Below are 17,306 nucleotides of genomic sequence, written 5' to 3' on the forward strand. Positions count from 1 at the left end.
CAGCATAAGCGGCTAATGCTAAAGCATGTGCTTATGTGTATATAAAAATGTACAACTAAATCAAAATTATTGTTTTATGTCAACTTAAAAAAATGTATTGGAATTTAGCCTCTTCATCAATTTTTGTGAGGCCTCATCCGAGAACTACAATAATGACATATTAGGTACGTTGGTTTTGATATTTAGTACACTAATTAATCCTTTTTTTTTTTTTTCTCTAGTGCTTATCAAGTGGTGGTTCAAGAGGAACGAAAGCAGAAAGTTCGCCGAGCCACTGATGTGCTGGAGTGTTTCTCCATTCCTGTGAGCTTCAGAAATGCCTCTATCTTGAATTCACCTCACTATTTTGCGGCTGAACTTCCCCCTGTGAGCCTTGCTGTAGTACAGCCCTTTACTATAGGAGACAACAAGACTTATAATGGCTACTGGAACGCACCATTGTCACCAGCCAAAAGCTACAGCATTTACTTTCAGGCCTTGAGCAAAGCCAATGGGGTGAGTATTTCATTTACTGTTTATTTCATATACCAATTTAATGTTCAGTTGACACTTAAGGATCGATTAGTAAATCTCCCAAAACCTGGCTGGGTCATATTTCACCCCAAAATCAAACTGATGAAAAAAATAAAATAAAATAAAAATATAAAAAATGATATTTTGCACAGAAACATTGAACATTTTTAACTTCATGACAAACATATTTCTTCCAAATTATCATCATGAAAAAATAACCCACCAAAATACTTTGTTTTATACTAACAAATGCTATGAAGCATGACCATCCAAAAACATAATGCGAGTGCATGTCAAAAAATATAAAGCAAAATCACACTGTTGGCATACTATTATTAATAAAAAAAAAAAATTATCCTAATATATAACTGTATTTTTTATTATAAAATAGTTAAACATAATAGGAACCAGAATAATAACCAGTATAAGTATTTTGTGAGATTCAACCTTAAACAAGAATTAGAAGTCTTATCAATGTAGAGAAAAAAAAATTATATCACTTTTTAAAGCATAAAGCTGTACGTCGATAAGTTCAATAGTACACAGAACATAACCTTTGCTTTGTATCATCCAAAATCACAAGACAGTCCTAGAAATGGGTATATATTAATGTATATTTAGATATATATTCACATATTAGCATTTAAGCTGGCATAATACGCTCAGCAAAGGCTCCATTTGGGCCTGCTGCATTGCTGTGCATTTTGTAGTATGTGGTTCCCTATGTGATTGGATTTGATTCAATTCAATCTCTCAGTCTCAGGCGGCTGGAGAAAAGCACTCGAAAACAACCTCAGACTGTGACCCAGATAATTTGATTGGAGATTCATGCATAAAATATGGATTTAGGTTGGTAGTTCAGATTTGTGTTCAACTTACCTTGTTCCAAGTGTGTTCGAGGAGCGCTCTGTGTAAAAATATTTCATTTGCACGGTGCAAGGTAACAAATAAATGCACAATGAAAGTGCAGAGATTACCCATCATACTGATAGCAATTCAAACTGGCTTTATGTAGCATTTGTCATTAGTAGAATCATGAATTGATTTGACGCATTATGTGCGCTTTTGTAATGATATTTATGCATGAAAAATACAACACAATATCAATGCTTTATACGGTTGCTCTAAAGAGTATTTGGACATTCAAGCGACACTTAAATATGTGATTTCACTGCATAAAAAATTATCACACCAAGAGTAGATAAGTGTATATTTCAAGTTTGTTTTAGTTTGTATTATATAATAAACCTTTACAGATATTTAAGACTCACTCAAGCATCCAAGTATTTGTAGGTGCCACTGTAAACAAAACCAGAAACTAAAAACATTGTGCAATGCCATTCTCTCTAATGAATTACCTTTGCTCCATAATGTCAGTATGAGCAGGGAACTGTAGTCCAATTTGCTAGTCATCATTATCACTCTCAATGGAGTTGAAATGTCAGCATGACTTTTAAAGGCCTTTTCAGATGAAGTGTGTCATTTTGGGGTTGTTAAAATACTTTTAAAGCCAGTCATAGGTTGAATCTCCCTAAAAGAGCCCATCTTCTGTTGACATAGCAAAAATGACACATTACCTTTAAAGACAGAACTACTGCTGTTTCTTGATCTCTCTGTGTTGCAGCAGTCCATAAACGACAGCATATCAGAGCAAAGCTGCCCACAGAGTTTCTCCTGGCACTGATAATTGCACCAGGTCACTTTTAATAAACTTTATCACATCATTTTTGAGTGAGAGAGAGAGAGAGAGAGAGAGAGAGAGAGAGAGAGAGAAAGGGGGGTACAGTCAAGGACATAGTGGTCTCTAACTGCTCTAAGCTAAATTAGGATTCCTCTGCTCGCTTTTGTCCCTCCGGTGTGTTTGTGAACAGGGCCGAAGACACTTGGGCTAAAAGAGCAAGTAATTGCCACTGCAGGTATCTTTTGTTCTGAAAGAGGGATACAGAGTTGTGAAGAGGCACTCACTCGTTTAAGTGGCTGAGCCCATAATAGACAGAAATTGAAACAGACGCATGCAGCTTTTAACAAAATGAAACCCGCAAAGCATGTTTTTGATGTGTAGCAGGTAAAAGGACAAGTTTGTGGCACATTGTTTCTTCTGACGTGCAGCTCTAATAAGAACAAACACTCTAGAGGAAAGCAGCTTGTATTTAAAAGTCAAAAGTTTGTTGGAGTGTGGCAGCTATTATTGGACAACTTGATTAAAAAATAAAAATATATATTGTGCAATTTGTTTCCCCCTGGTCTAGTTTTAAGTGGTCAGTTGGCAGGTCACACAAATACTGAATAAATATTTAAGAATCTGCACTATTTCTAGATCAAATTGTCAGAAAAGGTCAGATTTTCCTTTATTCCACTGAAGAACATGATGCTCTAATATTAATAATAATAATTTTATTTATTGGTTAGTTAATTTTTATTTTATTTAGTATTAACAACAAGAACAACAACAATAATAATAAATAGTGTTGTTTATTTATTGGTTTAGTTTAGTTTGTTCACTAGCTCTCTTTCACCTTTGGATCCAATCATATATACATTTGAAATTAAAATCTCGGTGAACTACCCAAACTGTGTGCCTTGGTGCATTCAAACACTGCTGAGTTTTCATTTGGTCAGTGCAATGAAATAATTAAAGCAGTATTCATATATTCATGAATATGATTAATTGCTTCCTAATTGCATAAATGAAATGGGAATAAACTTAATCATGGGTTAATTAGTGTGTAACCCTCCTCCTGTTGTTCTGTACAGTTCATCAGCATTTGATAGCATTGATGCTCTTGGTCTGAGACGAAACATTTCTCTCACTGTGGTAGGGAGTGTTTTTGAAGCGTCTCACACTTCTTTCACACAGTTTTTGAGAATCTCTTGGCATTTCTTTCTTCATTTACACCTAACGCTGCAGTCATCTGTCATGCTTGCTTTTGTTCTTTATGAAAAACAGAGTGCTCTGTATGAATGAAAAAACTATAGACAGCAAAAGCAGCTTGTGTCTTTGTTTTCTGTTTTGTTTTTTAGTTTCTTTTGCCTAAATCTCTTGCTAATACTTCACCAGACTGGAGGTGTTACTCTCGAAAGCAACATCTCCTGAAATAGTAGCGCCGCTGTCTCAAATACCTCCAGATGACTGGCTGATACCACTTTTCTTTTGGGTTTTTTTGTGCTGCACGTTTCTTTTATTCATTCTCACTGGAGCGTTTTTCCTCCTGAGCCCCTAATGTGTAGATGATTGCCTCTGGAGGTTGTTGTAATCATTCATACCTGTGTTCATAATTCGTAATTATAAGCATCCATTTCACAATCTGTTTAAAATGCTGTAGAAACTGGGTGAACTCAGCTTAAATTTGTTAGTTTCTTTTTTTGTCTCCTAGGAAATGAGGTTTTCGATCAGCCTGTTTGTACGACATGCAGAAGCTAATTATGAGAAATAAATCTTTTTTTTTTAAATAGAAAGAAAACAACTACATTTATGCTTTCTTCTGAGAGAAACACAAAGTGATACTTTTCTGTCCCGACCTCACCTCCAGAAGGTGTTTTGATGGTTGCCAGGATGTTGCTATGCGGTTTCTAAGGTGTTCTGGGTGGTTGCCAGGGTGTTGCTCACTGACATTCTGGTCCAAAATTATGGTTGCTAATGGTTTGAGTGTTGATGTGTTGTTGCTATGGTGTTGTTATGGAATGGGAGTCCTTGGTGGTTGCCAGGGTGTTGCTATGTGGTCATTAGGGTCTCCTGGGTAGTTGCTAGGTAGCTGCTTAATGGCCCAAGTCAAAGGAGTCAAATGTCTTTCTGACATACGGGTTCCAAGATTTGGAGCTAATGGTTTGAGTGTTGCTGTGGTGTTGTTAGGGGGTTGGTAGTGAGTTGTGGGTTTTTGCTAGGGAGTTTTGGATGGGCAGTAAGGAGTTGCTAGGGAATTCTGGAAGGTTGCTATGGAGTTCGGGGTGTTTGCTTTGGTTCTGGGTGGTTACTAGGTGACTACTAAGATTGTTGCTATAGTAATGCAAAGTGGCTACCAAGGAGTTAAGGGTGATTACTAGGTGTTTCCCAAGGGTTGATAGGGAGGTCTTGGTAGTTACTAGGTGGTTGCTAAGGGGTTGCTAAGACAATCTGGGTGGTTGCTAGGTGGTTTCTATGGTTTCTATGTTTTCCACATCAAGCTGCCTAGTTTCATCATGAATCATGTCTGTAGCATATATGTGTTTATTTGTTTCTTCTAGAGGCCCAAACTTTGTAGAAATCAATGTGTTCACACTTTGACCTAGTTATTAGTTAGATAATAATGTTCCTAGATTGCAGTAGCTGTCGTCATCGGGCAAGAATTGCTGCAGGCGTGTCAAGATAACTGCTGTAATGGCTAACTAATCCATAACATACTTCAGAATTGAGTGAGTGACCAACTAGAAAACATATTGACTGCAAATTTGCTGTCATATGGATTAACTCTAGCAAGCATGGGAAAAAGCTGAACAGTGACATGAAATCCATATTCTTTAACTTCTCTGGCTAACCAGTAGGCATTTGTCATAAGAGAGCTGTGTTCTTTTAAAACACATCAATGAAATCTTGTCCCTCAAGCTTAGTAAATTGCAGTCTGTTGAATTTGTCTGTGGAGAGTTATTAGCTTATTTTTTGCTTTCCCTTTCTTTAAGAACTGTCATGCATGTCCCACTCTTTCCATTTCTCAACAACAGCCTTTTTTATTTATTTTGTTTGTTTCAGAACATCCTATCCAAAATAGCAACGGCATGGCAACAACTCAGAATACCTTAGTAACTGCCTCACAACACCCTGACAACGAGCCATAGCTCTTTACCATCACTGCACACACCAGCACCACTTGTGTTTTCCTTGTAAAATGTGGAAATCCAGTACTGATATGCAGTGGTAATTTTGCAGTATGTCAGGATAATTAAGTAAATGTTTAGATAAAGGCTAATTTTCATTCGCTGCTTTGCAGTCTTCCCTGATCTGTAAAGATCTTTTTTCTTTTTCAAAACTCTTTCTCCATCTTTCTCAGTCTTTCTCTTTCCGCTATTACCCAGTCATCGTAAAAAGCCTTTGACAGTCTGTCAGTGAATTATTTGACTGGAGGGGTAGACAGTATAGCTCAGCTGTCACTTCCTGTAGGAATGTTTCCCATCAGCCAAGGATCCCCTCCTATTATTACATTTCCCAAGTCCCAGAGCTCCGACTGCACTCAGAAACCAAGTACCGGCCCTCACCCTCTTCCTCTCACCCTTTTCTATTTCAAAAAGTACTGAAAAAAATAATAAAAAATAAACTCTGATACTTTTTAACTACTAGCCTCTTTGAGACTTTCCTTCCTTTTTTTGTAGCTTGTATATATGCCTCCCTTTATTAATCTGGATGGAAAGTCCTCATAAAACTCGATCACTATTATTTTCAGCCACTTTTACAGTGGCCAGGAGTGTTTGACACTGCATGTCCGATAGCAGTCTGTGACAGACAGATAGTCCGTTCACATATGAACCGCTTTCCATCTCGCTGTGTCAGTCCACCCCCTGCTTCAGTGTCACAATCAGATGGGACAAATTTCCCCTTCCACAGTATTGACAGTTCATTTTTCAGTGTCAACAGTGTGAGTTTAAGGGCATTGTTGTGTTTGTATTCATCAGTATTTGATGCATTTGAGCAACTCATAATGGTATTGATTCCCGTGAGCCAAATTGATATGTGCAATGAAGTGTTGCCAAGGGGATTTTTACATTTTTTGAAGAGTGCCACTGATAGGCATAGTGAAGTTATATAATAAATGCTAGGAGAGAGACTGCCTGATAGATTTTTTCATAGTGTTTGCAAATAAAAGCTTTATTACTGTTGTTAGGGTAATTCATTTAAGTCAAGTCAAATCAAGCCATCTTTATTTATATACCGCTTTATACATTTAAAAAAATTGTCTAAGCAGCTTTAGTGTTAAACAGGAAATAGTATGTCAATAATGTTGGAAGACAATAGTAAACAGTCAGTTTTTCAGTTCATTGTTGATTCAGTGACATCATCCAATTTAGTTAAGTTCTCTTCAAATTGTTTCTGTGCAATCAAGCTGACAATATTGTCAGAAATTAAGTGTCCCAAACTAAACAAGACAAAGGCAAAAGTGGCAACAGAAATGGATAAAAAAAAAACTTTCGGTTGGGGGACCAGTTCTCCTCTGGCCAGACAAAACGAGCATGGTGTGTATAATTCCAGGCTGCAACACAAGTCAGACTTACACTGAAGGAGTGGCTGGAGCCATATATAGGAGTCAGAATATGGGTCTTTTGACTTTGGCCAGTGCATAACCACCAAGCAACCACCCAGAATACCATAACAACTGCAAGGCCACATTTTGTCAAGTACATACTAGCTGTATCATCAACTTTTATTCCAAAACATTACTTTTATAATGACAAATATAAAAATAAATATAAAAAACAAGTATTTGCCATGGTCTGGGTTTAATTTAGTCTGTGCTTTGACTCTGGGTAGCAAAATTCTGAACCTGTAAAGAATCAGTTGACAGATCAATTTGAATGATTTATGCAGAATACCACAAAGTGTTGTTGAGTCGTGCTAAAATATAGCAAAAATTGTGCAGTGTGTTTGAGAACATTTGCGGGTTTTATTTAGTAGTAGGCTGTCATTTAGCAGATGATTTTGTCTAATGCAAATTGTAGTGCACTTATTAGCATAGAGGCACACTCTGGGCATGTGCACATACACACATATGAATGCTCAGACAGTGCACTGCAAGTGCAACTTAAAGGGATAGTCCACCCAAAATGAAAATTTTGTTATCGTTTTCTCACTGTCATGTTGTTCCAAACCCATGAGACCTAATTAATCGTCAAAACACCAATTAAGATATTAAAGATACTTTCTGTCACTTCGTTGAAAGTCCAGGTGTTGTAAAATTATTCCATATGATCCAAGTCTTGTGAAGAAATATTATTGCTTTATATGATAACAACAGGATCAAATTAGGTCTAAGCAATGACCAGCACATAAATAGAGAACACATTTGAGGTTCTGTGTTTACTATACGTGATGCCTCTATGTATGTGTTTATATATGAATAAAAGCATGAAACAGTTGCTCTACCATGACAGTATTAGTTTACTTAAAAGAAAAAAATAAGTGCAGAAGAAAATATTTGGTATAGACCCTCCTGTGGCAATGCTGAGATTACAACATGTACTTCAGATGTATAATACAGCTGCTATACAATATAACTTTATAAAATACTGATAATTAGCAAAACCTTTGATGTATAGGCATTACTGTTTACATGACTGCTGAGATGAGGTGCACAAGGACAGCAGATCTAATCAAATCAAGTGGCTCTTGTAACCATGCTCACAGAAACACATGGTAGGGTCTGGCTTCCTGTCTCAGAGCTCTAAACTTCCATGCAGACTTCACACCAAAATCTGTGGACTAATTAACACCTGTCATGCCACACGTGCCATTCGGAGGAAGCAAGTGAGATTTTTATCATCATAATTGGCATTCCAAAGGCAGCCATGAATGCTTTTGAATAGAATAGAATGGAATGGAATAGAATAGAGTAGAATAGAATAGAATAGAATAGAATAGAATAGAATAGAATAGAATAGAATAGAATAGAACAGAAAAATGTTTTATGCTTAAAATTAACATGGCTTCCTGGGTTATGCCATCAGAAGTATTTCTTTAAAGGATCAAATCAGGTCATATGTTTTATAATTGTACCACATTTATGACCTTCAATTTCTTTACTTAACTTGGCTGTGGTGACTTTGCATGCATGGGAAAACTGAACTATAATTTAAGCTTCTGCCAGCATTTGTGAATCCTTCACTATCATTAGAAATGTTGTTATATAATTAACTGTGTCTTAATGTCATGCACCTCATGATGAAAATAACCCGAACTGCATTGTGTTGCAATTACTAAAATCACTGTTGCTTGACAAAAACCATGTTCCCCAATACAGTGTCATTTTGACGTTTAATTAAAACACAATCTTTCCTCTTCTCTTGCAGGAAACCAAAATCAACTGTGTGCGACTGGCTACCAAAGGTATGAGAATTTTTTCACTTATTTTTAGCTTGTATGAATGAAACATTTTATTATTAATTACTATTGATTTATTTGTTTATTTATTTGCTTGTTCATTTGTATATTCAGATGAGACTTTCTTTGGCTGGGTTGATGTTTGGATAGTTCTGTCTAATTGAAATCCCTGTTACCCAACACACTCAATCAAATTCAGTGAAATAATGTTTTGGTTAGAATTAAGCTGATGTAATAGTAGACATGTTAATTGCTCTGTATTCTTAATAGACCTTTGATTTTATAGTGGAACCCACTAAACATAATGAAAAAGAAAAAAAATGGACGAAGCCTTTTCATTTAATTGTACATTCAGACAAAGCTCAGTTGCATCAGACTGATATTAGTGCTCCCGGTTTCATTGAGAAATCTGAAATCCCATTTTATTTTACCTGCATGGTTATCTGCCTCTGGCCAACAATTCTGTTCAGTTTCTTTTGCTCCATTTCATTTCCCCTTCTCTCCGTAAAAAGACCCTTTTACATAATCATTTCCAGGACCAGAGCAATCTCAAGAGACTTTCTATTATTTAATGGACATCACAGATAAAAAAGACACTACAGCTTTGCAGCGCTACAGACTCATTTTTTCCCCCAATTCTCTCTTTTCCAGTTTTCTCTCATTTCTTTTGGCTTTTTCTCCATCTTATATTCAATAATAATGCTTCTGCACACACCTGTTTGTTTTGCTGAACTCATTTTATTTTGTTTTTTGTTTAGTTTTTTTAGTTATAGCCTGTTTTCCTTTCATATCCCAGATAGATCCATCCTGAGTTGGGTTCTTATTATGATTGTAAAAACCAATTACTTTCATGTTTCTGCTTTAGAAGGACATGCTTTATACTTTGTGATGCCCTGGATAGAGACATTTGAGAGTTTCAGCCTTTCCTTGCCTTTTTAAAGTGGATGTTTTAATAGTTTTAATGGTATAGTTCTGCACTGTCCTTAAATCAAGTATTTGCCATTCATATGACAGCAAACACGTCTCCTTCTTATGTGCATTAGATGGATTTAAGGTTGTGCTTTGTTCATAAAACCCAGTGCTATGTGCTGAAAAATTAAGTTATGTTTGCCTGCGTTTTCTAGTGATCAAGGAGTGCACTTTCTCTTTTTTAAATAATTGATTAAAGGAGTAGTTCACCAAAAATGAAAATTTTAACACCAGATATAGATGACTTTGTTTGTTGGAAGAGATTCGGAGAAATGTAGCATAACATGGGGTGGTGATGGTGCAGTGGATAAGACAAATGCACTTGGTGTGAGAGACCCGGGTTCGACCTGGGTTCGAATCCACTGTGAGACACCAATGTGTCCCTGAGCAAGACACTTAACCCCTAGTTGCTCCAGAGGCATGCGACCTCTGACATATATATAGTAATTGTAAGCGTCAGCTAAATGTAAATGTAATGTAACATCCCTTGATCAGCAATGGATCCTCTGCAGTGAATGATAGTCTAAAGAGCTAAGAAAAACCTCACAATAATCCACACCACTCTAGTCCATCAATTAAAATCTTGTTAAGCAAAAAGCTGCATGTTTGTAAGAAACAAATCCATCGTGAATATGATTTTACCATCAAATAGTTGCTTCCTCTGTCTATAATATTGCTTTCGTATTGATGGATGCAAACACCTTAATGCAAACACCTTTTTTTTTTACAAACACACAGCTTTTCACTTTGCAAGCAAAATTATCCAAATCGGTTTGTATGACAAAACAGCTTGAATACATCTTGGATGGTCCAAGGGTTATTTTCAGCAAATTTTTGGGTGAACTATTCCTTTCAGGTGTTTGGATTGCAGTGATACAACTGTAGTATATTATATCAGTTTAGAATGTCAAAATGCAGAAGTATGCTGCATCCTCCACCTCCTAACACTCAGAACTGGCATGCAAGCTGGGGAACTGTAACAAGCAATTCTGAATTCAGCACAAATTGTTTAGTCTCATTAGCATAATTGCCTAATTTGCATAATTCCTTTATTGAACCAGTTGATAAAACAATGCAAATGTAAATAAACAACAGCAGATGCAATTCAGTCTTAGGGCATTCCCCCCTGTATTTTTTCCCATTTTCATACAATTGGCGAAATTTTTCAAAGCCACAACTGGTAAAATATTTGCATTCATATGAAAAAATCTTATTTACAAAGTTTTCTATAACTCTTATGCTTACTCTGTCAGTTCCACTAGATGATTCTGGAGTATTATGAATTTTCCCATGTGAAATAGCCTACTTGTTGTATCCTACACATTTCAGTTTCCTTTCCAGCCAAATGTTACTCACTCAAAGGAAGCTCAGATGATTGAGTTGAAAGTATAATTCTTTAGACTATTTTTTCTTTCCTTCTTTTCTCTCATGCATGCCGGCCTGGAACGTAAAACCTTGTGTTAGTGGTAATAGGTAGGGGACAAAATACCACGCCCTACATACTTGTCATTCCCAGTGAAGGTGAATATTATTCCATAGTCAAACTTTTCTTTCTTCTTTCTTCTTTCCACCCTTCCACATTTCTTCTGCTGTTTTTTCCTGCTCTACTTTTTACTTTTTTATTTTACTTTTTATTTTTCTTTATTCTGCTTCTCTCCAACGGCATCTAAATGCATTTTTTGCATGTCTGGTTCACTAAAAAGTCTAGCTGGTTCTCATTGACTCCATTGACACTATTGTAATTTGGGACCCAGTGAATGTACAGTGCTGCTCACATGTTTTAAATGATCGTATTATTATTAATATTTAATGTTTAAAAACAACAGATATCCCCTCTCTATGATAGTTTTGCTCATGACCTTGTTATGCTCTGAAAAACGGAATCCATAATGAATATCAATTAAAAATATTGCCTACTTAGAAATTATTAATCACATAAGAATTAATCACATAGACATTTAAATGATCTGTTGTTAATTCAAAACAATCCTTACGTACTTTTTATTTATGAAAATGTTATATGTGATGTTACACATTATATACTGAATGAATTATTGATACATTTAATTATTATTTTTTATTTAACTTTAGCTCTATAACCCAGCCCTGATTTTGTTCTGGAGTAAATTAATCTATTTTTGTTTCACTCAGAACATTATTTAAATATTTATATATGCATATATATATATATTTTTTTTTTACTGTTGAGCTTAATAAGTTTCTGAGCAAAATGTGATATATGTTGCCTTACCTACAACACTCCACCCCTTACATGTGCAAGTGACCCCTTCACCTAACATGACCCCAGTCATACACGCTGACCCTGCCAGCCTACACCTGTGTGTGTGTGTGTGTGTGTGTGTGTGTGTGCGCGCATGTGAGTTTGTTTGCCAGCATGTGTATGTTTGTGTGTATTTACTATTCTAGATATGTATTCCTGTGCAAATATACAATGTGTTCATGTTAGGAAGTATTTAGTATATTTATCTGATATATTTGTTATATTTGCATTATGTGTTCATATTATTCTTCATTTATTCCTAATGTTAATTTTGTATTTTGAAGGATTTTGCTGTTCAAATCAGATGTCAAGCTCTAACACATATGCACATACACACACAGGTTTAAGCTTTTCCATTTCACTCTACAGTCATATACGATACGACATTACTGACATTACAAATTGCTTGCACTAAAATATCTTACATTTCTATAGGGTCTAGCTGGATATCTGCATTGCAAAGGAGATAGCTTACTTTTAGTCAGCTAGTGAACCATTACGGTGGCTAATCGTCTGAATTAAGCAGATTAAAGCTCTTGTCAATTTATGTTTTAAATACATATTTTGACATGCAAGGCTTATAATTATATTTGAGAGTTTAATTTGAGTGTACAGTGCCCCCCAAAAGTAATTAGATACTTGAAACTTTAATATGCATGAATGTCATTGCACTAGTTAGCATATTAAAGCAAGTTGTGTTTATAGTAAAGAAGTTAGTTGGGTTTTAAATGAACTTTTATACCATACTTTAAAAAATACATTAATAAATAACATTATTTAATTGCAGATGTAACTTGGATATTTTCATTCTATGCAGTGAAATTCAGACATTTTTAGGTGTGGCTTTTCCAGACACTTTTTGAGGCCAGTAATATTCACTATGTAATTAAAAAAATATAAAAAAATAAACCTATCTGTGTTTGCTGTACTATCCCAGCAGTTCCAATAACATGCAAAAGAAACAAACTAAAGGCATCATGAATTATGCATGTTCACTTTGAGCTTGAAATCAATTGTCAGTTTACACAAATACCTTTGTTTCTCAAAGCTCCCATCTGGAATTTAGCAAAATGCTCAAGACCATGCTTACATATAAACCCAAATACACTTGTGAATTAGAAACAAAAGGGATTTTAAACTAAATGTATTTACAATCCACCCATTATCCTCTAAGTATTTGGTATTTAACATCATGGGTTGTTTACGTGACTGCCTGGTCTCAATCCCAGTCCATCTGAGATTATAATCCTGTTAGATGTGTCCAACGACACATCTGTAATCCTGTCGACTGCCAAACAATGGCAATAGAGATGTCAGCAGCGATATGCACCCCCATAAACCTTGCATAATCCCTCTGCCTCCAGATCTGCTTTAAATAAAGTAATACAAAAGTACCTTTTCACATGCTAACAGAACTGAAAAGTATCCTAAAATGCCAGCAATTAAAATGGCAGAACTCACCCACTCTAACGCCCCCCGTATATGGTATAGATTAATTCTTAATATGATGGGCTTTAATAATAATTCCTCTTTGATACTCAATTTTACCCCCTCAAAATAAAAGGATTTGCATACTTGCATATTTTATTGGGCATACAAGCAAGGCTCGTGGGTGAAGTGTATAGTACTTCTAATCAAGGGCAGATTATTTTTCAATATTTTACATAATATTTTATGAAAAAAAAAAAAAAAAAAGAAATAGCACAGATCTTGAAGGAGCACTGCTTCTTGATTGCTAAGATCCTTATGATTCATAAAAGTGTGAGAGTCATTTAAACCCATATTATTGTCAAAATGTTACACATACAAGCACTTAGAATCACTTTTTAACCACTTTACAAGGTTGTGGGTGGTATGTATGAAATTAACTGTTTAACAAATTCACTGTCAAAACACTATTAAAGCTGTAGTTTCTGTATTGTATTTGCCATTTTATACGTTGTGGCAATGTGTTGGAAAACATCATCTCTCACTATTTAGTTTGAAGATGATAGTGTTTCAGAAATGTCGTACTCCAGCTTGAAAAACCTTGAAAACTGTTTGTTTTTTGTTTTTTTCCTAAAGCGTGCATTTCAAAAAATAAATGTTCCAAAAGATTTTTTTTTCAGCAGCAGCATTTTTGTTTCTTCATAGAACATTTTAGTTAATAGTTTGTAAAAGATCCATTATTTTCTTAGTGTGAAAAAAATTATATAAGCTAAGGAACCTTTTTTAACTATAAAGAAGCTTTGTGGATTGGAAAGGTTCTGTGGTTGTTAAAGGTTCTTCCATTGATGTCATGATGTCACAGATCACCAAAACCATGTTTTACTGCTTGCTATTTCTGGTCAGATTGAACATGTTCTATCCAGAGAGCATTTTATTAGACACAGATATAAATTGATAATTTTTACCAGTAAATTTTAAATGCACGTTAAAAATTCTTCTGGTAAATTTTAGGTGTATGCTGCAATTATAGAGCTCAGTGAGAAGATATTTGGTGTCCTGAAGGATCAGTAAAATGAGTCAATTGGTTGGTCAGGATTAATATTGTTGTATTGTCGTGAAGATAGTGCTCGCTGGAAGAATGATAACAGAAAATAGACTAAAAGAACCCCATCATGGAGTAAGTGTGTGTGAGTGTCTTAGTGTGTGTGTGAATCATGAACTGTTGAACCCAGTCAGATCAGATCAGATGGGAGGACATGGAGTTCAGTTACTATGTTGATAGAGTCAAAGGAGAACACATAGACCATCACATAGCGCTCCCTTCACCTTCTGACACCTGTAGATGGAGCCAAAAAGTGTTTGGCTGGAAAACATTCCAAAGACTAGCAAGGTTAGCAGAGATTGGCTCAGTGTTCTTTTCAAAGGTGAATGTTTTCAAAGTCCCAGATGTTTTTTAAGGGCTTGCTTATGTCACCTTAGATGGCAAACCCGTTGGAAATGAATGACGTCTGATCAGTGATGTCTCTGGAAATCGCTGTCAGCACGTACAGTATGCGTAGTGTTTTTGTCATGTTCATATCTTAACACTTTATACGTTACAACACGTTATAACATAGTAACACTTTTTTCAGTTACTGTAGTTACTGAGTTTTTACTCTGTTATAAAAGTGTGTATATATATATATATATATATATATATATAACTCTTTGAATGAGAAGGTGTGTCCAAACTTTTGGTCTGTACTATATATATATATATATTTATATTTACAGACATTTTTAGTACTGATAAACAAGACAAAAAAACAGCTTTTTTTGTGAAGGTTTAGATCTACAACATACAGTTCCAGAAATATATATATATATATATACGTTTAATATTTAATCTGCTCATGCTTTAAAGAGAACTGTGCGGTTTGAGGGAAATACTAAATCAAATTATTGAGCTTACATGAAAGCAAACCACCCACATAGAGAGATCAATGTGTTAATATGCAGGTGATTGTTAAAGATGTCACACTGGCAGGTTAAAAAAATACTCTTAAAGGAAAAGTGGAGGTAATTAAAACAACATAATTGTTCATAACATAATCATTCAACACAGTGATTACATGCTTTCCTAAGGTTTGTGAATCTCTAAGTATATTATGCTACCATTTATTTATATCTTTATGTTTTTTGAAGTCTATGCAACCCTTTTCTTCGTATTAAGATTGATGTACTGTACATTATAATATGGTGAAATATAGTCGTTAATGTAATAGTTCAGGCTTCGAGAATAAAATGTAAAGATGATTATGATCTTTTCAACAGTTAAATATGGCAACAGCGAACAGCTAATGTCTTTCATAGCAATAATGGTAATTTCACAGTACAATTACATGCCCGGTGAAAGTAGATGAGCCGTTTGGTGTGGAGCCACGCTAATCTGAACAGTATTTTCTAAAATTCATGCATGGTTGTACAGATTTTATACAGATATTACACTAACAATATATTGTCAAAAAAACATCCTGCAATGTGCCGTGCATGCGAGTATGCAAACAGACACACATCCATCTGCATGAATCTCAACCCTCCTCCTCTGCCTTCATTCTCTTTTTGTTTCTTGTATCCATATTTCATGCCTGCATTTCTTGCATTGAATCTTTTTTTATTTAGTTTAGTTTTTTTTGCATTCTCTAACCCAGAATCAAAAGGCCCTAAAGTGTTTTATATTTCACCACAGTGATCCAGTTTTTGAAAAAGCTCCTTTTTTTGTCTGTTGCCTGTTAATTAATACCATTCAATAAACGATTCCCACTTTGCCATAAACCCGCCACACAGTAACGATCAGTGTCACTTGTGCATTTGTTTTGTCTTAATTTAAATGCATTTAATTAATTTGATATTGAATGCGTGTGTGCTATGGAATACATTTGGTTTTCTGTCTATGGACTGGTTGTACGTACTGTATGAAAGTGTGTGAACTTGAGATGTGCTTGTGTGTACTTCCTGTTTGTGTTTTCATTTGATTCTTGTGTTTGTTTGTTTTGTGTGTGTGACATTGTAGAGTGTTTCTCGACAGCTGTTGTCTTAGTTAAAGGCCCTTTCTCTTCTTTGTGATGTATTTGTTGCTTTAAAGGTGCATCTACCCAGAATTCCAATGACATAGAGCCTGAAAAACAGGTGGACAGCACTGTAAAGATGGCAGGTGTCATTGCGGGAATCCTCATGTTTGTCATCATTCTCCTGGGCGTTCTTCTCACCTTCAAACGCAGGTACTGCTTACACAAGCACACACACTTTTAGCTTAATTTTACATTGATCAATAGGCTTTATGTATATGCAGTTGCTCATATTTGAATGTACAGTAGCTGAGGCAGAATTTGATGGTGTTAATTAGCATTGCCTTTGACATAATCAGCTTTTGTGTCTTCTAGTGAAACATGCACACTGGCTTTCTTTCATTACATCACTTCCTCTCACCAACTTTACTGCACACCCCCCAACATACCCCCTCATGTCATTGTGTCTTAAAGAGCCCACCTTTTCCCACAGTGTCTCTGCCGTCCCTGCCGCACACGACACTCACACACCCTGCTCTCGTGCCTCGTAGGTCTTTGCTCTAGTGTCTGTCTGTGGATCAGTTTATTTAGTGTCTGTCTGTGGATCAGTTTATTTAATCTATGCATGTGTTTGTCTGACCTGTTATTTAAGGCTTGAACCGCTTCAATTGAAGTCCAAACTAAAGTTTGTGGTAGATGGGATGAGGATGAAAGAACGATATATCAGACATCATTTCTGTACTTGTGTAAGTGGTAGTTCCCTTGTGTCAGTTACAAAATCTATCTGCAGTCTTATTTAAATATATAGATAGGCTATTTAATTCACTGTTTTTGTTTCTAAAAAATATTTGATTGAATTTTTACTAAATGTGTCAAATAAGATAATATAATTAAAGTTTTTTTTATTTATGCCTGATTTTGCAATATTAAGTTATTTATAATATATTGGCATTTTATTGGCCATATACATATAAAAAATAGTTGTAAAGAATTTTAGTTAATTTTCATC

The 17,306-nt window shown here is 35.3% G+C and overlaps 1 protein-coding gene across 9 annotated transcripts in view; it reads left to right on the plus strand.

Moving 5' to 3' along the window:
* LOC132151564 (receptor-type tyrosine-protein phosphatase T-like) overlaps window positions 1-17,306 on the plus strand; it is a 280,272-nt gene that overhangs the window by 172,922 nt on the left and 90,044 nt on the right. For 5 of the 9 annotated variants that reach the window (XM_059559752.1, XM_059559755.1, XM_059559756.1 and 2 more), the window contains exons 12-15: window positions 222-495; window positions 8,542-8,578; window positions 11,006-11,062; window positions 16,375-16,510. In XM_059559752.1, the coding sequence (XP_059415735.1) occupies window positions 222-495; window positions 8,542-8,578; window positions 11,006-11,062; window positions 16,375-16,510 (504 nt within the window). The remainder of the gene's footprint in view (window positions 1-221; window positions 496-8,541; window positions 8,579-11,005; window positions 11,063-16,374; window positions 16,511-17,306) is intronic. The other 4 variants (XM_059559758.1, XM_059559760.1, XM_059559761.1 and 1 more) reach the window with 2 other exon arrangements.

This window comes from Carassius carassius, chromosome 10 (genome assembly GCF_963082965.1).
Source record: "Carassius carassius chromosome 10, fCarCar2.1, whole genome shotgun sequence".
Taxonomy (NCBI): domain Eukaryota; kingdom Metazoa; phylum Chordata; class Actinopteri; order Cypriniformes; family Cyprinidae; genus Carassius; species Carassius carassius.